General features: G+C 34.4%; 1 protein-coding gene across 1 annotated transcript in view; it reads right to left on the minus strand.

Moving 5' to 3' along the window:
- Nucleotides 1–27,112, minus strand: part of LOC140154432 (uncharacterized) — an 81,274-nt gene that overhangs the window by 24,956 nt on the left and 29,206 nt on the right. Inside the window, exons 2-4 of the mRNA XM_072176998.1 lie at nucleotides 9,900–10,065; nucleotides 5,273–5,358; nucleotides 646–739 (exon numbers count right to left, since the gene is read on the minus strand). Of these exons, the coding sequence (XP_072033099.1) occupies nucleotides 646–739; nucleotides 5,273–5,358; nucleotides 9,900–10,002 (283 nt within the window). The 5' untranslated portion in view covers nucleotides 10,003–10,065. The remainder of the gene's footprint in view (nucleotides 1–645; nucleotides 740–5,272; nucleotides 5,359–9,899; nucleotides 10,066–27,112) is intronic.

Consider the following 27,112-nt stretch of genomic DNA (forward strand, 5'->3'; position numbering starts at 1 on the left):
GGCACGACATACCAAGACCAGCAAGCGTGACCAAATCCTCATGCATTGACCACTATACAGAAAGGGATAGAACTCTGTAGATAAATATCATCAAATTTAATATTAATTGAATGGCAAAATTATTACACATTTTGCAATTCCGAATCTGTAATATGTTATCAAAAACAATTTTTGAAAGTATTTGACGACGGAAAAAAATATTCAACGACGGAAACGTTTACAATATAATCACAAAGCTGAACAAAATGTACAATTTTGCTGCACAGCAGTCTCATGTTGTTCCGCCTTTGCATTCAAATGTATAGAAAGACCACTCGCTATGTAGAAGGTCACTTCGAGACTTACTGTCTATAAACTGTTATGGCAGCGCGGAGGTGGTCACGTGCGTATTGATAAAAGCGCATTTAAAGTTATAACCGAAGTACACTGATAAGTAAGCATATAACTCCATAATCTTTGTATTAACGTATTTCAGAATATTTGTGTAAATTTTACACATGTGGGTGTGTGTAAGTTGACACGTGTTTCATGTATATTTTAATATAATTATGAAGCGGCTCTGTTCTTACTCTTAAATTTGTTTGCAAAATAATATCTGTTTTATTTTCTGATTATACCATAATAAAAAGTAATTTAAATTCTTACCCACGCACATTGGACAACATTTGCCCAATCTTCTCACCGGGTTTTCACATTTTACTGCGGGGCATGTTCGAACCCTGCATTTTAATTGCCCATCCTGTAAGGAGAGACAAACAACATGACATTTAATCATTTGGTAAATCATCACATACTGTATATTAAATACAAGACATAAACATTTATTATATATACAATACAATACAATACAAAGAGCATTTGCGCCATTTCCATAAGGCTCAGAGCGCTTACAAAATATCTTAATACTACAACTTAAAACTACATTTTGAAGGTGCATCTTAAAAATAATACAAATTACAATATCAATAAGAACATGTTATGGGAACAAATAAGTTTTAAGCGCTTTTTGAATACGTTTGTTGATGAAGATTGTCTAATATAGACAGGTAGCTTATTCCACTCTTTTGATGCAAAAACTGTAAAAGTTCTATCACCAGCTAAGACTCTAGTCATGGGATAGTCAAGACGAAGATAATCATCGCAAGATCGGAGTTGTCTCTTTGGAACATACAATGATAAGCAATTTGACAAATATGTTGGTCCTTGGTTGTGAAGACATTTATATACAAGCAAAAGTAATTTGAAAATGATCCTTTGGCGTATTGGAAGCCAATGAAGTGATTTCAAAAGTGGACCCGCTGAGTGTTTTCGGTCGACTTCAAATACAAGACGTGCTGCCCAGTTTTGAAGTCGTTGTAGACGAATAATATGAGTGGATGGTGATGATGAGAGAAGACCATTACAATAGTCAAGACGAGAAAGTATCAATGAACGTGTGGCATGATGACATGTAGGTTGGTCGATATATTTCCTAATTCTAGCGATGTTTCGAAGATGAAAGATAACAGATTTGCTAACATTTGTAATATGAGAAGACATAGTCATGTGAGTATCGAAAAAAGCACCCAGATTCCTAATGGTCTTTGCAGATTCGATGCGTTCATTTCCAATAGATAAAGTTATATTAGGTGGCAAATGTTTGTTATAATAATATGGTGATGCAGCTATAAAGAATTCTGTTTTACTATCATTTAACGACAGTTTGTTTGCAGTCATCCAGTTTTTTATGTCCAATACACAATTTTGAAGTCGAATTATTGCACTGTCAAGATCGCCCGGCACTTTGGGATTAAATGATACATATAACTGTGTATCATCAGCATAAACATGATGAGAAACATTATGATAATTTGCAATGTCACCAACTGGAAGGGTGTACACAGTGTAGCCAACAGGTCCAACTACAGAGCCCTGTGGCAAACCAAACTGCGAGATAATTGGCTCTGAGAGTTGACCTGCTATATCCACTTGGGTAGACCAATCAGCAAGATATGAACGAAACCAGTTAAGTGCAGGTCCTTTGACACAAATTCGTTGAGAAAGACGAGAAATTAAGATGTTATGATCAATTGTGTCAAAGGCAGCTGACAAGTCCAATAATACAAGAAGAACAGCTCTGTTAGCATCAATTGAAAACATAATGTCATTTTTTACTTTTATAAGTGCTGATTCAGTGCTGTGCAGTGGTCTGTATGCTGATTGGTAAGGATCCGCAAGGTGGTTTAAATCCATATGTTCTGTAAGACGTGAGCATGCAATTTTTTCAATTAATTTGCCAACAAAAGTTATGTTGGCAACAGGTCTGTAGTTTTTGAGAACATTTTGATCCAGAGTTGGCTTTTTAAGGAGCGGCCTTATAATTGCAGAATGAGCTCCTTTTGGAAAAACTCCGGTAGAAAGAGAGACATTAACAATATCAGTTAGCACTGGAAGAAGTTGAGGCAGATTCTTGTCTTTGAGGTACCATGTTGGGATGGTAAGCAAATCAATCGCCTAAGGTTGTGAATTGTATATAAATATAATATGAATTCACATTAACCATAAATATGCTAGTACGGATATAGGCTTATAAACATTTAAAAACAAAAAAAGAATATTTTATGTGCTTCTTTGTATTTTTGTAAATGCATTGAAATGAGTAAAATCAAGTCTAGATTTAGTCCCTTGCTTCTTGAGGTTGTCATTAAATATGTTTTAAAAGTTTCAAGATATCAAAATCTTGTTACATGGTAAGAGCATTAGAGGTATAACTTCCCCACAAGCATAGATTGCGAGAAATTATTTTATCATTTTATAAAAACTGAAAATGTCTCATTGTTATTCATTATATAATTAATACCATAACAACAGCATAAAAAAATATTGTCGGTAGTTCTTCAACTTGTCGTTGATTTCTTTTCCTAAGCAGGTAATTCACCAACGTTGCTCACAAGCTGGAAATATGCAGATTAGAGCGCCAGAATAAACCACGTATTAAATACAAAAGAAGCAATCCACAAGCACAATCACACAATGATTGGCTGTTCAATTTTGCAAGAAGATTGGAAAGCTTAATTGAAAATGCTTCGCTGACGTGATTCCTACTGATGTAGCCATTCATTTCTTACAAAAAAAGTAATATCAATATTTCATAGGTTGATAACAGCAGATCATGAAAGAACTTGGAACAGATGCTAGTCAATGATACTCTGTGTAGAAAGTGTGTGTGCGACCTGCTTTAGAATTAAATGTCTAATAAAAGTTGTACTTCTAGTTATTTGGAAGTTTGCAAAAGTGGATCTTTTTATCTTGAAATAATTCCTCCAAAGATCTGAAGGATCACTATGGAAACAAATGTATTTGTTATTTTTAGTTTTGGTTTCAAATAGGATAGTTTTACATGAAATGATAGCTTTTCTGGCATTCTGTGCAACATTTAAGGACTTTCTTGTCAAAGAATGGAAATAGTACTTCCTTGGTCGCGGTAAGGGTTAAATAGGCACTGTTCAATAATGAAAGTGGTATTTTGTGCACTTAAATACCTGCTGTAATTACTGAGAATGTTTTTGAGATACCTAGCGTAATATCAATATACTCCTGCAAGCTGTATCAAAATGATTGGTACCCATCAGTTTCCACTGCTAATGGACGAAACTACCACATCAAAATGCAACGTAGTGGCTTCCTTATAGATAAATCCTGGGAATTTCAACATTTTAAGGAGCCAATGTTGCATATTGTCAATAAACACCAAAAATTGGTACCAATCATTTTGATATAGCCTGTATTAATATATACAATAAGTCATGTTTAAAAGTATAAGGAAGACCATTTGCCCCATATCCCAAATATTTTAAATGTGGTTATTGCAAAAATATTCTAATGTCTCGCTTACGTTTTCAGCATACCTGATCTAAAGTATTTATGTTCATAACATGATGGTGGTCCTAATAATACGTGTTAGTATTTTTATTGTCATAATTTTGCCACATTTGTGTTCAATGCATCTAGAAAACATAGGGGAAAATATGATTCCATATTGATTATGCCATGAAAATATTTTCCATATGGACAGTACCAGTTAGGTTTCCTAAGCCATCAGGCTTAGAGCCTTTTAAGCCTGATGGCTTAGGAAACCTAACGGGTTTAAAAGCCCATTTAGTCCTATATACCAGCGCTTACAATTTCACATCGTACATCACCTAGAAAGATAAATCAATAAAATGGATCAACATTGGTAAGGCTACCCTGCTGGCTAACGAAGCCTGACCAATAGCCAAGCTTCGAGAAATCGGACCCATAAGGCTTGCACTAAATGCCCATCCAATGTAAATGTTTGCCTGACATGGTAAAAATCTGTAAAACATGTTGTACGCAAAAGTTTTAAATAATATATTACATTGTTATTGTATGCCATTGGTCATACGTGCAATTATTGGACTCGTAGAAATCAAAATGATTTTCCATTTGTTCACCTGCTATGCCTTCACATGTGTTGATTTAGCTTGATAGCTTTTGAAAAAAATTGCATATACTTCTCCAAAAGACTACAACTTTCTTTTAGATTATTAAAACGAAATTCTGCACTGTATTTTCTTCCGATAACGTTCAGCAGAGAAGTCGCAATGACGAGATTAAAATCATAGACACGGAAATAGGCTTAAATCAATTGGCTTTCGTATTAAATCCATGATTAAATAGCTAAAGGCATATTATAAATTATGCATTAAGACTGTAGTTAGAATGTTTTATATGATTTGGAAAGCTTTAAGAGACGCTGTCATCCTAATGGAAATACTGAAATGAATGACGCGGTGATGTAGACACGAAATAATTGACAACCGTCTTCTTACAGTTCTTAATGCATGTGGGGATATGTTTTTAAAGCTATTAATTCCTTGTCTTTTATTATCTTTCAATTCTGAACCTTAAGTTATAACGGATGTTTTTCCAATTTGTAATTTCAGCCAAATACTGTTAAACTGTGCTCGATGACCAGCGTACAAGACATTTAAGTATACGTAATAATTATATAGATATATAGATAAATGCGATAGTTTATAACAATGGTACTAATGGTCTTCAGTTATTTTTTTCTACAATGCTAGCAGAAATGAATGTCATCAGCCTGGACTCATTTAAGTCATTGATCAAAACTCACATATTTCCGTAATTTTGGATCCCATTGCTTTTTGTATTTTTGAATTTTTTTTTTTTCTTTTTCTCTTAAGGCGCATATAAATTCTTGTTGTTATATTATGTTATGTTAACCTGTACGTACAACCCTACTTACCTTACACATACATCTCACACAGGGATCATTATCTAGTTCAAATCGTTCTTTGTTATTGATAATTCTACCGTTATATACACAAGAATCTGTAAAGAAAGAAATACAAAAACATGAAGTAAGTGGCTGGACATTCAAAACTCACAACCATACACCAACAACAAAATACCCAACCCATACACACCCCCACGCGAACACACCCCGTACAGAAATCACACACTTTTGAAACAAGTTTCTTATGGACTCAAATATCTCCATAAGGTTGTACCTAAACCCATAATTGGCTCCACAGGGCATACATAATGTGATTACACACAACATAAAAATACCCAAAACTCCACAATAACACCTGAAGACCTTTACAATATACAGCAACTGCTAATGCCACATGGTTATTTTTTTTTCTTTATAGAGTATTATTTTGGATCACCACAACAAATAAATCATCATAATTATAGGACACAAAAAAAACCACCTTCCCAAGACTCGAAAGGTTGTTCCAAAACCCATAATTGTCTCCACATGGCATTAGCGATAAGACCAAGCACACCACCATGACCACTGTCAGATTTGTAATGACTAAAAAACTGAACTTTATTCGACGTTTTAAGACTGGACTCCAGACACCCAAAAGGCTCGATTCGACTCGCATTTTTACACCTATGACTCGAGTCGACTTCAGTCTTGATAGTCTTTCGTCTGCGTGGAACTGGAAATGTGTGAGCTTTGTCACTTGGCCGGAGGATGCCGACCTCTGAATTAACCAACAAGGGATATTACAAATTGTTTATCAGCCTATTCCGTTAACGGCAGTTTACAAGAACATTTTGATTGGTTTAACAACTTGTGTCACTAATTGTTTCACATGATTGCATTTTCTCGTGTAATTGCTTCTTAAAGCATTCAACTGATACTATGAATTTAAATCGTTGAACGCTAGGACATTTGATTAACGTGTAATTGATGTTTATCCTCGCAGCGCAGATAAGCAAACAGTATACGGTAGATGTCTTAGAAGAAAAAATAAAATATATTATTATTATCAATGTTGTTGTTGTTGTTGTTGTTGTTGTTGTTGTTGTTGTTGTTGTTGTTGTTGTTGTTGTTGTTGTTGTTGTTAATACTATTATCAGTATTTTATTATTTTGATTGTAACAATCAACATCGACATCATCATCGTCATTACTATACATTTATCAACATGAACATATCATCTTCATCATCTTCACGCCTGACGCGTTCGTCAGCGTTTGATTAATTTGTTATTTACCTTACGACATTATGAACCTACAGTCAACAAGTCGCGTTAACATACCTTAACATTTAACGATAAGAAATATTTATATAAGTCAGCAAGTCACAATTTCCTGAGCATAGTTCTCTTTCTTATCAACCCGCTTAAGAAGCAGGTGTTCCCAGAAAGAGTCACTTTCCTTCCAGCTTTTTCTGTGTACAATTTTGATGTTTTATTAGGAATAAATTGTAGGTTATGTTCACAATGAGACGTTACACCACAGGCTACTAAAATGGCTCTTATTAATCATAATTTGATTTTAAGAAACACCTTCTGATAGTACAGTAGTGTTATTATTATTAGTAGTACTAGTAGTAGTAGTATTAGTATAATAATAATTATTATTATTATTAGTGTTGTTATTATTATTATTATTATTATTATTATTATTATTATTATTATTATTCTTATTATTATTATTATTATTCATTAGTGGAAATTCATAACGAGAATTCTGTCAAAAGCGATGAGAATTGGCCAAGTCTATGAGGAATGAAAATGTTCTCATTTCTACGAAACTTTCAACCCTGTGGGTATGCTTTCTCATCCAAATAAATGAAAAATGCTAGTTAACGTGTAAACAACCTTGTCACATTGTTTTAAACTAGAAAATGTAACACTATAATAGCATTCCCCGATCAGTCCCACATGGTTTAAAGTTTTATAGAAATGAAAAAAATTTCTTTCAATTCTCATAGTTTTGTCCAATTCTCATCGCTTTTGAAAGAATTTTCATTTCACTAGTGATATTATTATTGGTACTACTATTATTTTTATTGCTATTTATTATTACAATCGACATCGACCTCTTCGTCATTACTATTTAAAAATATCAACAGCATCTTATCATCATCATCACACCTCTCCTTTTTAATCACGCTAGACGCGTTCGTCTGCGTTTAATTTGTTATTTACCTTACGACATTATGAACCTACATTCAACAAGTCACGTTAACATACCTTAACATATAACGATAAGTCAGCAAGTCACATTTTCCTGAGCATAGTTCTCTTTCTTAACAACCCGCTTAAGAAGCAGGTGTTCCCAGAAATGAGTCACTTTCCTTCCAACTTTTTCTGTGTACGATTTTGTTGTTTTTATTAGGAATATATTGTAGGTTATGTTCACAATGAGACATTACACCACAGGCTACTAACATGGCACTTATTAATCATAGTTACATGTTAAGAAACACCTTCTGTTGGTACAAATCGCATACAAATATTATACAATAACAGTTACACACCAACCATCTTACCTCCGGAACGGTTCCCGGAAAGGTTAAGATTCAAAATTAAATCAATATAAAGCGGCAAAGCTACGAGAGGAAAGCATTGAAGATTTTGTTATCGCACAGATAATAACATCAAAACATTCACATCTGTATACTACTCTTCATTTTCCTTAATTTGAATACCACTTCGCTTTCGTATCTTACTTCTTGACTTGTTCCTACATACTTACTAGATACTCGTGCTGCTGTATAAATACAGTTTATTTCTGTTCCACATAACCCACGTGACAAAACGACAAGAAGCTCGGGGCTCATTCACGTTTCATTTTACATTTTACACAAACACGAACAAACTGCTTTTACAAGACGTAACTTCCGAGCAACCCAAAAAACCCGTAAGGGAGTGTCTCCTTAACTCGAGTCCATGTGCGTACTATGTTGAACTATTATGGTGGTGTTATTTTGCGGATATCGACGAAATATGGAATCATAATAACAATTTCTACCCTTAAGAAAATAACGATAATTTGACAATGATGGATTTGGAAACTGTTTTTTCATCTAACAAACTGGCGTATATGTCTGAACACGTTAGTTTCATGCATGCACGGATAACTTTACATTCGTATCGATTGTACAACAGGAAAATGAAACAATCTGCTGGCGACGATGACGTCACAGAGTAAAGGCGCATTTAATGTGACTTTGAGAGGGACAGAATGAGTAGGTTGAACTCTGATGTTCAAATGATTGACTGACACTTCTACTTAATAGCTTCAAAAACGTGTATAAAAGAGCATTAAACCGGCATTAAGAGTGTCGTTATATAAATTTATAAATGAGAAGCAAAACGTTTTTGTCTGCTGCCAATATTCATTCTGATATTCTTGTCCATTTTATAAATGCTTGAATATTAAGTTTGAGGGGAAATTGTACAAAGCTTTACTGCCTACAAACCAATGTATAAAATTTATATTAATATGAAAGTCGATAATTTAAGTATATAATTTTCTAGACATAGTAACAGTTCTTAAAGGAGCAGATATGTATAACATATTTGTTTCTATTTTAAAACCGATCGAAATTATACGAGTCATGAAACTCACATATTAGGTGTAATTTTTCCATCCTAGTGTGAATGTTAAGTAAAATGAACAGTGAGTTCAAACGGCGTCATCTCAACGTTGAAACTGACACAGTGGAGTTAGTGGTCGAGTTTTAATTGTATTGACATTTTCTATTAACGTATCTTTTACTATTAGGAGACGACATGCCCAAGCCACTTAAGCTCTAGTGAAAGACAATACATTGAACTTGCATTCGAGAGATTTCTAAAGAGAACGTCTTTTCATGGCATGGTCTTTTCATTTTAACAAAACTGAAGATTGAGGCTATTTAGAAGGGCTAATGTAAAATGCGAGGAGGTATTTATATATGAGATGGAAAAGTACAAAAATATTGTTAACGTTCTGATTTAGTTCCTCAGACAATTTCTGTAATGATTGAACATAACCCCTGTAAAGTGTGATTGTGAAACTATATATATATATATATATATATTTTAAAAGAGCAGAACAACAATATTTTCGTGTTTAGTAAATGTATAGTTACACTTTGTGTAGACATCCTTGAATGTGATCAATGAAAGGCCAGAAAAGGCAAGGATAGTAATGATTAGACTAATGTTTAGGATGAATTATTAAAAAATTATCATAAAACCTACTTTAATATACTGGCAAAAATACAGATTTAATATATAATGATTATTGTTTCAGCACAGGATAAATAGTAGAGGCAATAGAGCAAATGCAGATTAAAACAGAATTTATCTAAGGATGAAGTTTGTTAAAAGAAAGCTATTCAGTTCATGCTAATAACAAACTGCGTCCAGATGAAACACACAATTATCTAAATAGATAAGTAGATATATTAGTGTCATCTTTCACGTTTTTGGAACACAATCCAAACATTCAGTTGTTACGCTATTTTTCATCACTTCTGTAATAAAATAATATAATAATTATTTACCAATAATGAGAAATAAAATCAATAAATTAATATAATCAGCTATATATATTTAGCAATTTATTTGCATACATACCCGGAGTGTGTGCCCCATCATTTTCTCCTAACACATTTATTACACAACTGCCACATAGAAGTAACAATGCCAAAAGATAGGCCGTTGGTGCCCCGTACATCATGTCATTGGCAAGTCAGAACCCTTCATTGCATATATACGGGCTTCGGCAAACAAAACTGTAAACCTGGCGAGCAAGAAGAGAAGAGAGAAAATTAGGATAATGTGTGGAGGGCGATTTCATAGCAGACGTTTAGCTATAGGGGAAGTACAGTTTATGTTAGAACTGTTTTACAAATTTTTGGGCGTTACTATACAGGATGACTTGCATTTGAATTACAATTACGTATTTAATTTAAAGAGAAAAATATAATATAGAATAAGCCAAATCGGCATTGGAAGTTTGCAATGCATTGTAGGACCGTTTTTGTAGTTTTGGGACACTTTGTCCTTTGACTTTCAGAAAATTCAGAAATATTGGGTTTTTGTACGTACAAAATATAATCTAAATTGTTTTACAATAATTAAAACAAATATAAAAAATATTAGTATTTTATATATTAATTATTTAGTATTTTTAATGACCAGCATTATGACAATAATAAGAAAATTTATAATAATTACGTCAATTTTCCTGATATGTCAGAGGTCAAAGTGTCCCAAAACTGCTCTCAAAAACCGGAAGTTAGAATGGCGATTGGGCTTGAACAAGTTCAAAGAATAGAATAGCATAGAATAGAATAGAATAGAATAGAATAGAATAGAATAGAATAGAATAGAATGGAATGGAATGGAATGGAATGGAATGGAATAGAATAGAATAGAATAGAATAGAATAGAATTCAAGTTTTACTCTCAAACGATAAGTAACATTAATTAACTGTTCATATAAATGTGCCATAATGTGATGTAGTTGTTTTCATAATCATTAATGTATAACAATGAAAGATGATTTAAAAGATGTTATTGTAAATATGTTGTTCCCCTTGTCGTCAATGCCATCGTCGTCATATACGTTGGTATTGTTATGGATTTTGTTGTATTTCTTGCTAATGCTGGTGTAGTCGACGGCATCAGTGTGCTGATATTCACCACACTCTCTAAATTTTTAAGAGTAAAAGTTATTCTATGAGATTGTGATGAGGGACGTATCCAATTCTTATAGCTTTAGATAAAACAATCTGTCTTTATCTTAATTTTGATAGGTATGGTATAATTTTTTATTACTTTAATCTATTAGATTATAAGAATTTGACATCTAAGTTTGGATTTGTCCCTCATCAGAATCCTATATCCTGACCTTTTCATCGTCTAAATGTAGAGAGTTGCAAGCTACTTGCTGGCAGCATTAAAAGTGTATCTTAATTTTATTATGTAGTATAGTATTCTAGTCCTTATTGATAATTCCTTAATTCAAACCAATATCTCACAATTGCGTGTAAGGGAATATGAGGTATACCTATGCGTCATCACGTGTTTATATGACGTAACAATGACGATCTAGAACAATTTTTGTCTCAAATTTCATGGGTCAAAACCTTACTTAGTAAAAAGCCTTTCAGGTACTCGGCTTTGTGGTTTAATTTTAGTAAAGAGTACTCGCGGAACCAAAAATAAAGTGATTCACAATAAGATAAGAAGACGGCACTGCGTTCATCTGGATTGATGCCGACAAGCTTCTACGCCCACGACTATCTCTCTCATATTTCCAGTCATCGTAAAGCACCCTATAATACACCTGCTTTAGGGATATAGTCAGTTTGTCCATCGTATTACTGCATACAGTCGGCCTGTGGGGCATATTGGTATAGTTATTATAAAGACTACCTGGTAATCGTCCCCATTCAAGTTCCCACGCAGGAAAAAAGAGAGATAGGGATGGTTTATTTGTTTGCATGTGTGGGTTTGGGGTCGGGGTGCGTGTGGTGTGTTAGTAATGTGTATTTCGCAAACTCGTACACAAGTGCGAGATGTGGAAAAACTACATTACTTGGGTTCTTGTATAGAACAACTATATGTGTGTACAGTTTGTTTTTCCTTTTGGTAATCATAGTAATAGAAACCCTGAAAACTAAAGAGGAGGGAAAAGAAGAGGATGATATGGGGTTGGATGTGTTTATTGTAATGTATATCGCGAAGTTGTACACATGGGTAGTGCGAGTTATACTAAGACTACATTACTAAGGATTATGTGCGGAATAATTGATATTACATGCCTTGTAAAACAGGCAAAAACCTGATGTGGTGACGATGGGACAGGGAACTATAACAGACTTTTTGAATTTAGAAAATTGACCGCTTCGATTTTGAAATAAAATAATTTTACGAAACAACTTCATTTTCAATCCATTCCACGGAGTCAAACATCTATCAATGACAAATAGATGCATCATGCGCTGATGATGTGCAGTGATTAGCACTCCGAATACAGATCATCGATTGATATTTAAATCTGTGGAAAGGTTTGAAAATGAAAGAGTTTCGTAAAATTCTTATATTTCAAGAACGATGTAGGCATTTAGTGGCGTTAAAATACTTAAAACAATTAAGTTTTCGACAATACAGTTCTTACAGGGACACCCTGTATTACAACAGATGCGTGAAGACCTCTGAAATATCTGAAACACAATTCTTAGATCAAACTGAATTCATTTCAATGCATAAACAAGCCCAAAATTTTGTTTTCTTCACCAAAATAATGGTTTGCATCTAAGTAAAGAATAAACGCGGCTAATTATAAAACATATTTCAACACAAGCCTAAAGATCTGTGACTTTCAATTTTGCCTGAGAACTTCAAAAAGTATCCATTACATTTGTCATCTTGTCCAGATGAGGAAGCAACAGACGTCAAACATTCTGAACCACTTGCAGATAACAATATCAGACGCCGGGTTAGATCAAACTCGGAACCGAGTCTTTTATCAACTAACACTGAAACCCTTTTAACTATCGGTATTTATTTCACCAAGCTCATTTAAGTTAACACAAGACACGCATCACGTTGCAAGAGATGATACTAATCCTACATAAAGATCACTGACTTTCAATTTGGCTTGAGAACTTCAAAAAATATCCATAATATTTGCCATCTCGTCCAGATGAGGAAGCAATAGACGTCAACCACTTGAAGATAACAATATCAGACGCCGGGTTAGATCAAACTCTGAACCGAATCTTTTATCAACTAACACTGAAACCCTTTTAACTATCGGTATTTATTTCACCAACTCTTTTAAGTTAAGAACACAAGACAAGCATCACGTTGCAAGAGATGATACTAATCCTACATACTTTGTCCGCAGTATCATTAATTCAGGGGGAAAAAACATTCAACGCTCTTCCAAGTTTGCACTTTGCACACATATAATTTTCTTTATTTCATTTTATTCATTCAACAAAATAGGAACATCCATGTTTTGCTTCTCTGATAAATATTGTGACATTGATCGATACGCCTGACTTTTAAATTCAAATGTCTTGGAAAATCATTTGTAGATTGTAATTCCAAATGAAAATAAACCGCAACACATAGGGGGTGCATAATAATGTTGTGTAATGTGTATCGCAGACGCGTACACAAGAATATGACTGACTGTGGAAAACTACATAACTCTGGTTCTTGTTTGAAAACAGTAGTATTTCTTGTATATAATAGTCGGTTGAGCTGACATAACTGACCAAAAGTACTGTGATAATTTTAATTTCATTCTTTGAATTCCTCACACAAATTTCTTAGATCAGGCTGCAGAATTTTGAATGCACAAACAAGCCCAATATATTTTTCATTCACCAAATTGATTGTTTTGCAACATAGCTAAAATATAAACGAGACTACGGTAATTATTAAAACTTATTTCAACACGTATTTCAACACAAGCTTAAAGATCTCTGACTTTCAATTTTGCCTAAGAGCTGCAAAAGTATCAATAACATCTGCTATCTCATCAAGATGTGGAAACATCAGACATTGAACCACTCCGAACTACTTGAAGATAACAATTTCAGACGCCGGGTCAGATCAAACTCTACACCGAATCTTTCATCAACTTGCACTCACACTCAATAACTATCGGTATTTATTTCACCAATCTACTTTAAAGTAGTACATAAGGCAAGCATCAACAGTTGCAAGTGATAATAATAATAATAATAGGGAAAAGTGTGCAACTTAGAATCTTCTGTCCAGTTGGGAACACCCTCAAGAAACAAGGTTCTTCAAACAAGGGTTGGTCACCCAGTGGGCACAGGTTAGGATTTCGACGTTGAATCAACGTTGATACAACGTCGAAGTTTTAACCTAACCTGATTTCAACATGATTTTAACTAACCTCTAGGTTGAAATCGGGTTGAAAGCAGGTTGAACTCCATCAGGTTGAAGTCCATTTGCAAATACAATGTGATTTCAACCTGATTTTAATGTCGAAATTGATTTCGACGTCGAAATTTCAACGTGATTTCAACGTCAGGTGTGCCCACTGGGCAAGAACCCAAAAAGGTAGAATAAACTAATAGAGCCAATAGGGTTCAAGAAAGAATAAACTAATAGAGCCAATAGGGTTCTAAAGACCCTTTGGAGAACTTTTCATGGTTCTTTGAACAACCTTTAAATAGTCTTTATGGAAGACAGCCGGAGTTGTCATTTAGAAGTAGGAACCCTTATTTTCTAAGAGTAATATACTTTGTCCGCAATATCGTAAAATCATGAAAAAACACAAACTGACCTCGCGTACACTTAGTAACAAGATGATGAATCTTAACACCCCCTCCCCGCGTCTCATGAAAGAAACTTATCATAACCACGATAATTTTGGTGGTATTATAATATCATACCAGGTATATCAATCACGTGCAGGAATTTGATCAGTCTATCAGATGAGCATGAGCCGAAAGATAATGATTAAAGATTGACTGTGTGTATGTTAGCACAAGATCTAAGTTGTCCCCTGGTTGTCCCTGTATGACAAAATCTTTTAGAAATCAGACTGTCATAATCACGAGTTGTTGATGATAAATCTTTTATTTGTAATGAAACGATTTCAACTGTAACTTGTCTTCCTTCATCTAATGCAGTTGTTGGTAAGTAGGACTCTTTGCTTGACCTGTGTGTTACTACTTTGTATGCAACGTGGTGGCAAATGAGAGAAACTACAGCCTCAGTCAAGTATTTGACTATTTGGATTTCAAAGGGTTATCCATTGAAGTAGTTAAATGGCAAACAACCCGTGAAGCCTTTGAATGCAAGGTGGTCTCTGTTCGTAGACCTGTGTGGTAGACCTGATGTGATATATTGATCAATGACCGTGACGTACTCAATCAGGAGACTGACAACGTGTGTAAAGGTTAGCAACTATTTTAAACTGTTGCGATATGGTAGCTCCCCGGGTAGCTCACAGCATCTTGCAAATGGTACTGAGCTTTAGCAAAAACTTGATCATTTCATAGCGAGTGCGTAGAAGAATCCTATGGTTCTATGCTAATATGGTTCTTGAGCTATTATTTTAAAGATGTCTGAACAACAACACTTTTGTAAAACGAGGAATTTACCAGTCTGGTCCGTGACAGTGTATCCCTTGCTCACGTTGGCATAGGTCACATCAACTAGGGTGAGATTTTCTGAGTGGTCTAATCCGGGGGTCTAATGGCCTTTTAATCGCTAGTGACTTATCGCTCCGATATCGGTAATTGGTTTTCCAATAAGCGACGGAAATTACGTCACAAACAACGCCACGCTCCTTGCAATTGCTAAGTATGATATTCAGGTATTGTTTCACTAATGTTTCGCGGGTCAACCCATCTAAGAGAGCAAAGGCTGATTGCAATGTATTCTGAACAGGTAACAGCCGAATACAGACTCCAAATGCAGGAGATACCAACACGATATAACCCAACATGCATGAATGATTATAATGGCATACCATTGTCCCTGACTGAATTCCGTCAATCTAAGGCACCAACGTCGCGGACCAGAGTATTTGCTGCAGAATTGTCAGGTTTACTCGTACTTCGGGAAGCTGATATTAAATGGCTTCATAATGATTATCACACTTCACCTGTTTAGAGCTGTATCTCCCAGTAGTACTAACATTTTCGGGATGTCTCAAACAACGAGTGATTAACGACTTTCTGTTCTATCAAGTTTGCTTTAATAGGCTTGTGGCGAGCAAGAAATCAAGTGTCAATCCAAAGTGCATTTTTTAAAAACACATTGGATACATTACACCAAAATTAAAGCAACCCAAATGTCCAATAAAAAAATACGTAAATAAAGCCATATATCAGTATGCACGTTGCACTTTAATATTGACTTCATGCACTGTTGCTGTCTTGTTATTCAATAAGCCACCCTGTTCGTGAGTGCTTTCTGTAAGTTCTCTAGCAAATCTTTACGCCGGCGTTCGTCTATATGGTTCGTCCCACTTGACACGTAACATATGTACTCCGAATTATTCAATTTCGTGTGTTGAATTTTGAGTCGAGAGTTTTCCCCTCATTACAAGCAAGCCCTTATATTCTTGGAGTCTAATAGTATAGTGAATCTACTGATAAATGTAAATTTGTACCTTTTGCTTAATGTGCAAGATATAGACTGAGTTGACTTCTCCGTAGACTTCTGGCTATTACATTTAAGCATAAAACTCTGATTTATATCAATTTGTGCTTGATTTTTTTAGTCACCGTACTCCCTCTGTTTATTAGCTTCCCAATTGATTTTTACTCGGGCTTTCGCGAAACTGGTAGATTCTAAAATCAGAATTGTTCAGTATTGAAGTGAGCCATTATAATTATGCCATTAAGATATGTTGCATTGAATAATATAAGCCTACGTTTGCTTTACTTTTACTTTCACTAATTATAGGAACTTTTTTCTAACCATTTACTAGTATTTTGATGTAATAAACATCAGTATAATTTCAACTGAATACGTTCATCGTGCTTAATAACATATTTTTATTTATCAAACATCGACTATAGCATAGTCTAAGAATGATTTGGACACATGTTATTGGCTACTTGCTTCAGTTGTTGCACTCATAGAAATGACTTGTTCGCCTTGTTTGCGCAATTCAAAAGGAGTAAGTTTGGACAACTCAAAAATAGTGTAAAAGTTGCCAAAACAAAATTCATTTTAGTTATCCGAACTTAAAAAATGCTGAAAAAGCTCAAAAAATTCCGTCAACTAATCAACTTTGTTGGCATTACTTAAAAAGTTGATGTAAGTCGTTGCGTCAACTTCTGAATTCAAGTTCAGGGAACTTAGAAAAATTAACAAGGTTCAAAGAACCAATTAGTTGAGTTATTGTAACTCAACATGTAAGTTGATGTAACTCGTTCATATTAAGTTACTGGTACTTATTGTTTTGAATTATTCCAATTTGGTACTTTGTTACTTAATTCACGTAATTGGATCATTTTCTGCACAATTAGCAGTATTCAAATATTTATTTTTGTAATCCGTGCAAAATTTTGTATACTATAGCACACCTAAAAATTATGCTAACCTAGTTTCATTTTCTGAGTTGTAACAACTCAATAAGGTAAGTGCAAATGAGTGCGACCAACATAATGATATCGAGTCAGCGTTACTCAAAATTGTACGCGTTGGCATTACTCGGAAAGTTGACGCAACGACTTACATCAACTTACTGAGTAATGCCAACGAACAATTTCTATGAGTGTGGACACAACATTTAAAATTTTAACATTAACGCTCACAAAAGATCAAAAGAACAATTGGGATATATAATAACAGGGTGTGTTCTCAAAAGAAAAGTAGATTACCAAGAAATGCCTTTTGTATTGTTTGATTACAGCACAAACCATTTTTATATACGTTGCCAATAAAACGTCAAAAATGATGATTGAAATTCGAATTTACTCGCTTTATGTAAATAATTTGCTACACATACACCTGGAGAAAAACGAGGATCAAATTCCCCCCCTCCCAATTTGATAATGACAGACTGCTGGTCAACATCGTAGTGTCAAAAACGTATGTACCTCAATATAAAATATCGCACAAACTCAGGTGACAGTAATACAATGCGCCATCGATCGCAATAAAAATTGACATTTCTTTTTCAGAAAATGATATTTCACTGAGCAAGTTGTGTGTCCATCTTGACAGGGCACGTGCGGAAACTCAAGTATAAAGCAACGCGTCCAAGTGAACTTTGCAAGGTTCTCATACCATCATCCCGTGTAATGTGAAACGAACTTAAGAATTTTCTTCTATTTCAAATAGAGTAAAACATCACAACACATTAGCACGTGCTAAAAGAGTATTAAACATTTATGATTGAACGCGCAAAATAACGTGAAAGTTCTTATTCAGATACTCAAGCATTCTGGTCACACTGACTCTGTCTTTCATTGCACAAATATAATAACAGAATCATTTTTATCTGAAAAGCGAAATCAAAGTATGGTGTTTAACCGAAAGTGGCCATTGCATGGAAACAGAATGGTACATATTGTGATGTGACTTGATTAGACTATTTATTTAATTAGACTATTTATCTTTGTTTACACTATAAAGCTACTTCCATTCGAGATGGGGTATCGCCTTTGCAAGAGTTGGTGTATAATAATGTTTGAAAAACCCCTTTATGATGTAATCACTGTAAACAAAGTCGGAGGACTATTTATGGATGGGGAATCCCCAAAGTTGTAAAGTGGATATTACATCATATTGTGATTCCCCACAGGAAGTGATGTAATGTGAAATGTTAATGTTTATAATTATTCTCGGGAATTCCCGTTAATAATGTTTGGTATATAAGAAAATGTAAACACAATTCTACACAGTTCAGTGTTGATGTGGGCTAGCTAATGTTTTTACAGTCCATTTCCTTCAAAGAAAGGAAAATTCGAACCAGAAATATTTTATGTAGTCAAGGTACTACTATCCACTAATATAGGAGAAGATATTGAATACGTCAAAGTGCGTACCTATTGCAAGAAAGGAATATATTCTTCTGTCGACTTGCTGAAGTCGTTTATGAAACAACACATCTGTCAATGTAAGTGAAAACAGGAGGACAACTGCAATGCAGGCCTGTTTTCCATTTGAAATTGTGTGAAAGGTGAAAAGGGCACCATTTTGGAGATAGTCCACTACCGTAGAATTCCGTCTAGAAGCATATATGCCTCTAAACGAGGGGTTTTTTTTAACGAAGATATGAAAGGCCAATACCCTTCTCAAAAACATTGCAATAGATTGGTCTTACAAATATACATGTTTGTACAGCCGCCTTTATCAGTAATATAGTTGTTCAAACTCCAAATAACGTTTTTGCTGAGAGTGTCTGCCTCTTGTCTCTTGTGTCAAAAAAAACCTCGTTTAGAGGCATATATATATATGCTTGTAGACGGAATTCTACGGTATGCAAAGAATATAAAAGTTTTCAGTGGACTTGGCTGAAAGGTGATATTCAGAGGACAAGTGAATCAGGACATACATCAAATCAACAACATGAAGGAGGTTGCTAGCTAAGTAAAATGAATAAACATAGTGTATATTGATTGTGCCTGATTGTATTTAGGTTCACTCATAAGATTATTGTTAAACCATACTTTTCTTTTGATTAAAAGATTTTAATATTGTTAACTTAATCAAACAGTGTGTTTTGTTGTGCATTCTGAAGTGAATTTGGGAAAAGGTGTTTTGGCCTTGAATCATTAACAACTCGTAACAATATCAACGTGAATGTCTTGCCGTGAGTTATGTATGTAGCTGTGTCTACGGAAAAGAGCTAAATTGGATATTTAGCACACTTCTCAAAGTTACGGAGGTGCAATTTAAAACTTTTTTTTAAAAAATTTTGAATTACTTTAGAAAACATTTGCCACATGTTTTAGTTTCCTCTTCAAATATTCACATACTGTATTCACACTGAGAAGGCACCATATTATACACGGCGTTCAATCTGCGTTTTTTAAACATCAGGCCAGGAATCTATAACAATGTTCAGTCTTTAGCTATGGTTTCATAAATGAATGGTGCGATAAAACTGTGATTCTCCAGTTACTCCTTCAACAAATCACCTATAAATGACTGCAGGGTGTAAAGGGTTGGTAATCATATAGAGCCGCAGCGTCGCGACTTAACGATACGCAAAATTGTGAGTAGCATTAAAGAGTTGAGCATAAGAGATGAAATTGGATCGATAAGTTGGGCTTGATTGTCAAGTCAATAGCATTTTAGATAGGCTGGTAAAACGCACAGTCACATTGGATAACTATGATGAGATGACGAGACTTCAAGTTAACTCTCTAACACGGGCCCATCCATGCAATGATGTTGAATTCAATTTATTAGCCCAGCTGTTTCCAGCAACACTTTTCTTGCTTCCGGCGGCAAGTTAACTCAACTCGTCTCGCTGATGCATCGGAGAAATTAAGCATATTTAGTTTCCGAGACGGTTGCTTTCCTTTTAAATTATCGCAGTACCAGGAAAGGATCATCATTTTAAAAAATAAATCAAATGAGATTATTGGAATTATTAAACTCATGTCCTTCTTCAAAATGTTAGAGACGGACTATAACTTACAACCACAATTTTCCCCACAATATATATTTTCATTTCCTTCTTATTTATATTTTGTCAAGTATTTATGCAAAAACAAAATCGGCAAAACTAGATATTTTTCACAATCCTACTAATTATTTACGGGTTAAATTACTTATGCCACTTCCAGCCGTATTATTTTAAAGCATGTTAATCTATTCATCCTTACCGAATAAAAACACTTAAGGCCAAAGCTCTGATGCAACAGTTTCTCTGGTTGTCCATTGTTGTGGATTGGTGATAATTAATGGCTATTAGACAACGTGAAATAATAATGCTTGTTCTTTGCAGTTTGTTGTCAAAGAGTGACTGCATATTTTTCATACTAGATGTCGTCTTCAATTCAACAAAATATCTAAAGCACCAGCCGGTACATAATCTAATAAAGTTTGATCTGCACAATTGCAACACGACTATAAATTACCTGAACGATAATTGAATTATTTACCTGTCTTTTAACCTGTTAACCGCGTTGCTGCAGCTGGGCTAGGTCGTCGGATGTAAACTATTTCAGGTGTACGTGGAGCTCATGCTATCTACAGCAGATGGTAAAATAATTTCGATGAATTCGTTAGTCTATACTATGATGTGCGCACACATGATACATTACTTGTATCAAGCTTGATAACACAATGTGTAAATTGTGAAGGTCATTTTGTTTCAAAGTAAGGACTGATTTTGTCAAAATGGCGTTTCAAAATGGCGTTTTCCTTCCTACTGCTTTGTATTGTCTATAAAATAAGGTATTTAATACATGCATGATAATAGCACTTTAAAATATGTCCATATACAATTAAATTGCGCGTCTACCTGGAGTAGTAGTGAAGGCCTCCATAGCCTAATCAATGAATATGAATATTAATTACCCTTGTCATATGTTCCATACTAACCAATCACAGCATTATAGCATTACCTCATTACCTGTTGCTACCCCAAGTACTAATTAGAAGTCTATTAGAGACCAAACTTCTTTTTGAGCTCAGTTTATGTTTGAAATAATCATTCTTCAGGTCCAGGAATGAATAACGACACGACATTACCAATCACTAGATAGTAGAGAGTATATTCTTAGTGAGTTCTTCTATAAGGAATTCGCAGCTACTCATAAACAATATCTGATATATTGTTTTGTTGTACCATCACAAAATGCGGTTCATTTGCTACATGTAACTTTTTATGGGACACCTCGTATATTATTTCAATGCATAACACACTTTAAAATGTACATTAGGCATGGTAAGAAAGCAGAAGGAAAAATAATGCTTAACATTAAACTTAAAGCCCACACATCTCTTACATTCGTTGATACATAATTGCACAGGTGTCAAAGAGGTACACCAATGTATTTAAACTAATAATGTGACTATTTGTCACCTGTTTCACGCCTCATTCTCTCATATTACAACCTATTTTCTTGAGTGCCCATAGTAATGTATGTTGCTTTTTGTTCACGGAATGAAGGATTTGACTGATTTAACGCTATGCACAAATTATCACTTATATACACTAGCTATGAATTATAGACTATTGACCCATTGTCATTGTTAAGAGGGTGAACAGAAACATCCATGATTCACTTCTTTGATCATGTACATATCTGTGACATTACGATATGATTTCCAATATGATTTCAATATGACTTGTAAAATTGTTTTCAGTTTGATGAAGATAATTACGATTCCAAATAAAAATAAACCGCACGACCTGGACTCAAAATTATAGTTTCAAAAACTTTTCTTCTAAAAAACCCAACTAATTTGTAAAAAAAGACGAGGTGAGACATTACTTTGCAAAGTAACAACTGACCTCACGTAGACTTCATAACAAGATGTTGAATCGTATCATCTCTTCTCCGTCTTAAATAAACTTATTTATAACCACGATGATTTTGGTGGTATATAGCAACATCCTAATAGATACATCAATCATTAAATCACGTTCAGGAATTTGATCAGTCTATCGGATGAGAATGATGAGATCGACATTATAAGACGAAAGATAGTGATTAGAGATTTACTGCGCGTATGTTAACGCAAGCTTTAAGTTGTCCCTGTAGTAAAATATTTGTATATAAATCTGACTGTGATAATCACAGTCTGTTGATGTCTGATAAAGCTTTTATTTGTAGTGTACCGACTTCAACATTAACTTGTTTTCCTCCAGTTAATAATTAAATACAGTTGTTTAGTTTGATAAGTAGGACTCTTTAGTTGAACTGTATGCCCAGGACTGTTTGCTACTACTTTGCATTTCACGTAGTAAATAGAAGAAGTTCTTTAGCAAATCTTTATGCCGGCGTTCGTCTATTATGGTTCATTCGTCTCACTTGACACCCAACATGCGCACTCCGAATGATTCAATTTCGTGTGTTGAATTGCGAGTCGTAGGCTTCCCCTCATCAAGACAAGAACAAGACAATATATTATTAGAGTCTAATAGTAGTGGATCTACTGATAAATCTAAATACATACGTTTTGCTTAATGTGCAAAGATATAAAAAGAAACTTATAATTTTTCAGAAGGTCATATCTTAAAATCCTCTCCATAAAAATGAACAAAAATTGCACACAGGATTACTTCAATACTCTACTCTAAACACATGTCAGTAACCAAGCAGTTATCCAACTGACACAACAGCAAAATGCACTGACATGGAACACCTTCCTGGACCAAAATTCACATCCCAACAGATTTCTTTTGTTGGGTTATTATCATCCGCCTGTATATGAACAAAAATTACACACAGGATAACTTCAATACTCTACTCTAAACACATTGTGTCAGTAATAACTGTTGTCCAACTGACATGTGTTTACAGTATAGTAATGAAGTAATCCTGTGTGTAATTTTTGGACCATATACAGGCGATGATAATAAACCCAACAAAAGAAATCTGTTGGGATGTGAATTTTGGTCCAGGAAGGTGTTCCATGTCAGTGCATTTTGCTGTTGTGTCAGTTGGATAACTGCTTGGTTACTGACATGTGTTTAGAGTAGAGTATTGAAGTAATCCTGTGTGCAATTTTTTGTTCATTTTTATGGAGAGGATTTTAAGATATGACCTTGTGAAAAATTATAAGTTTCTTTTTGAGGCCAGTTTAGAATAATTTGGACATAATGTTTCTGGTTCCTTACTTCAGTGTTTAGACAAAATATTTGAGACAGTTAAAATCAAATCTCACAAAGATAAAACAAACACACTCAGAATTATGAAATAAACATGATAGCTTTTCAAAAGGAAAGTAGATTGCCGAGCGATGCTTTTTGTATTTTATATCACTTACAGCACAATACGCTTTGGTGTATTGTAGATCGTAAAAGAAGATAATTGAAATTCGATTTTACTCTCTGTATAATGTAAATATTTGCTACACATACATGAGCCTCTTTACACGCGGGTCAAATTTCCCACAAATTTGATAATGACAGACTGCTAGTGTCAACATCTTCGTGTAAAAGACGTAAGGGCTTCGATATCCAATACCGCACAAACTCAGTTGAATAGATATACAACGCGCCATCGATCACATTTTTACTTCATAAATCTTGACATTTCTTTTTCAGAAAATGACATTTCAATGAGTGAGTTGTTTGTCCATCTTGACGGGACACGTGAGAAAACTCAAGTATAAAGTATCGCGTCCAAGTCAACTTAGCAAGGTTCTCTTGCCATCATCCCGTGAAATGTGAAACGAGCTTGAGAACTCTCTTCTATTTGAAATAGCGTAAAACATTACAACACAAGCACGTGGTAAACCAGTCGTAAACATGTATATTTAGAACGTGCAAATATAACGGGCGAGTTCTGATGCAGATGTATAAAGAGATTTATCAAACATTTTGGTCTGATTCTTCTCGTTTATATTTTCTCAAAATGATTTGGGTGATCAGAGCTTATACAAATTTTTATACTACGAGATGAAAACTTGGGATATTTAGGATAGGATACTTTTCAAAGTAAAGAAGTACTAATTAAAAAGTACTTTGGAATTACTTCAGTAAACATTTTGTAACAACTGCTCTAGTTTCTTCTTCAAATGTTCAGATTGACAAAACATCACAATGCATGGCGTTCAAATGGCATTTTTTAACAGCAGGCCATGAAAAGAATAAAAAGAACTTTTTTCAGTCTTTAGCTACCGCTTCCTAAAGCTTAGTAGGAAATGAATGGTGCGATAAAAGCATAGATCTCCTGTTACTCCTTCAACAAATTATCTATAAATGACTGCAGGGTGTAAAGGGTGGGTAATGATATAGAGCCGCAGCGTCGTGACTTAACGATACGCAAAATTGTGAGTAGCATTAAGGAGTTGAGTATAAGAGATGAAATTGGATCGATAAGTTGGGCTTGATTGTCAAGTCAATAGCATTTTAGATAGGCTGGTAAAACGCACAGTCACATTGGATAACTATGATGAGATGACGAGACTTCAAGTTAACTCTCTAACACGGGCCCACTCATGCAATGATGTTGAATTCAATTTATTAGCCCAGCTGTTTCCAGCAACACTTTTCTTGCTTCCGGCGGCAAGTTAACTCAACTCGTCTCGCTGATGCATCGGAGAAATTAAGCATATTTAGTTTCCGAGACGGTTGCTTTCCTTTTCGATTATCGCAGTTCCAGGAAAAGATCATCATTTAAAAAATAAATCAAATGAGATTATTAGAATTATTAGAGTCATGTTCTTCTTCAAAATGTTAGAGACGGACTATAATTTACAACCACAATTTTCCCCACAATATATATTTTCATTTCCTTCTTATTTATATTTTGTCAAGTATTTATGCAAGTGTATACTGTAATAAAAACAAAATCGGCAAAACTAGATGTTTTTCACAATCCTAATAATTGCAGTAGCCGCTATAGGCAACGGGTTAGATTACTTATGCCACTTCCAGTCGTATTATTTTAAAGCCTCTTAATCTATCCATCTTTACCGAATAAAAATACTTGAGGTCAAAGCTGTGTTACAACAGTTTCTCTGGTTGTCCATTGTTATGGATTGATGATAATTAATGCCAATAGACAACGTGAAATAATAATGTTCCTTCTTTGCAGTTTGTTGTCAAAGAGTGACTACATACATATCATACTAGATGTCTTCTTCAATTCAACAAAATATCTAAAAAAACAGCCGGCACATAATCTAATAAAGTTTGATCTGCACAATTGCAACACGACTATAAATTACCTGCACGATAATTGAATTATTTACCCGTCTTTTAACCTGTTAACCGCGTTGTTGTAGCTGGGCTGGATCGTTGGATGTAGACTATTTCAGGCGTACGTGGAGCTCATGCTATCTATTGTAGATGGTAAAATAATTTCAAAAAAAAAACCACGTTGTTGCAACTGGGCTAGGTCGTTGGATGCAGACTATTTTAGGCGTACGTGGAGCTCATGCAATCTACAGTAGATGGTCAAATAATTTCGATATATTCGTTAGTCCATGCTATGATTTGCGAAGCAAAACTCTACATGTCGTGTAAATTCAATTGGTTTTACACACATGATACATTACTTGTGAGACGAAGTTTGACAACACAATGTTTTAATTGTGAAGATCATTTTGTTTCAAAGTAAGGGCTGGTTTTGTCAATGACGTTTCAAAAGGTCCTTTCTACTGCTTCGTATTGTCTTTTGGAATTTCTTTGTTTCAATGAGTGAGTTATTTGTCCATCTTGACAGGACAAGTGAGGAAACTCACGTATAAAGTATCGTGTCCAAGACAACTTAGCAAGGTTCTCTTGCAATCATCCCGTGAAAGGTAGAACGAAAACGAACTTGAGAACTACATGTTCTATTTGAAATAGCGTGATACATTACAACAAAAGCAAGTGGTAAAAGAGTCGTAAATATTTGTGATAGAACGTGTAAATGACGGACGAGTGCTCATACAAATGTGCTTTCAAAGAAATTTATACTCGAACATTGTTATCTCTCTTTTTCTTTTTTTCATTGCACAGATTTAGTAAAACAATCATTTTTATTTGATAATAAAAATGATAGTACGCTGTTCAATTACAGACCCGAGTCTATAATTCAACAGAAGTGATTGCATAGCATCAAAATGGCACATATCCGATTACAAAGTGTTTCTTGTCTTGAGTGCCCATAGTAATGTATGTTGCTTTTTGTTCACAGAATGACTGATTTAACGCTATGCACAAATTATCATTTACATACACTGTGTATTCACTAGCTATAATTTATAGCCTATTGACTCATGGTCATTGTTAAGAGGATAAACAGAAACATTCATGATTCACTTCTTTAATCATATACATATTTGTGACATAACGATATGATTTCAATATGACTTCAATATGACTTGTAAAATTATTTTCAGTTTGATGAAGATCATTGCACTTCCAAATAAAAATAATAAACCGCACGACCTGGGCTCAAATCGCTCAAATAGTTTCAAAAACTTTTCTTCAAAAAAAATTAAAACTACTTGTGTAAAAGTAACAACTGACCTCACGTAGACTTCATAACAAGATGTTGAATCGTATCACCTCTCCTCCGTCTTAAATAAACTAATTTATAACCACGATAATTTTGGTGGTATATAGTAACATCCTAATAGATACATCAATCATTAAATCACGTTCAAGAATTTGATCAGTCTATCGGATGAAAATGATGAGATCGACATTATAA

This window comes from Amphiura filiformis, chromosome 6 (assembly GCF_039555335.1).
Source record: "Amphiura filiformis chromosome 6, Afil_fr2py, whole genome shotgun sequence".
NCBI lineage: Eukaryota > Metazoa > Echinodermata > Ophiuroidea > Amphilepidida > Amphiuridae > Amphiura > Amphiura filiformis.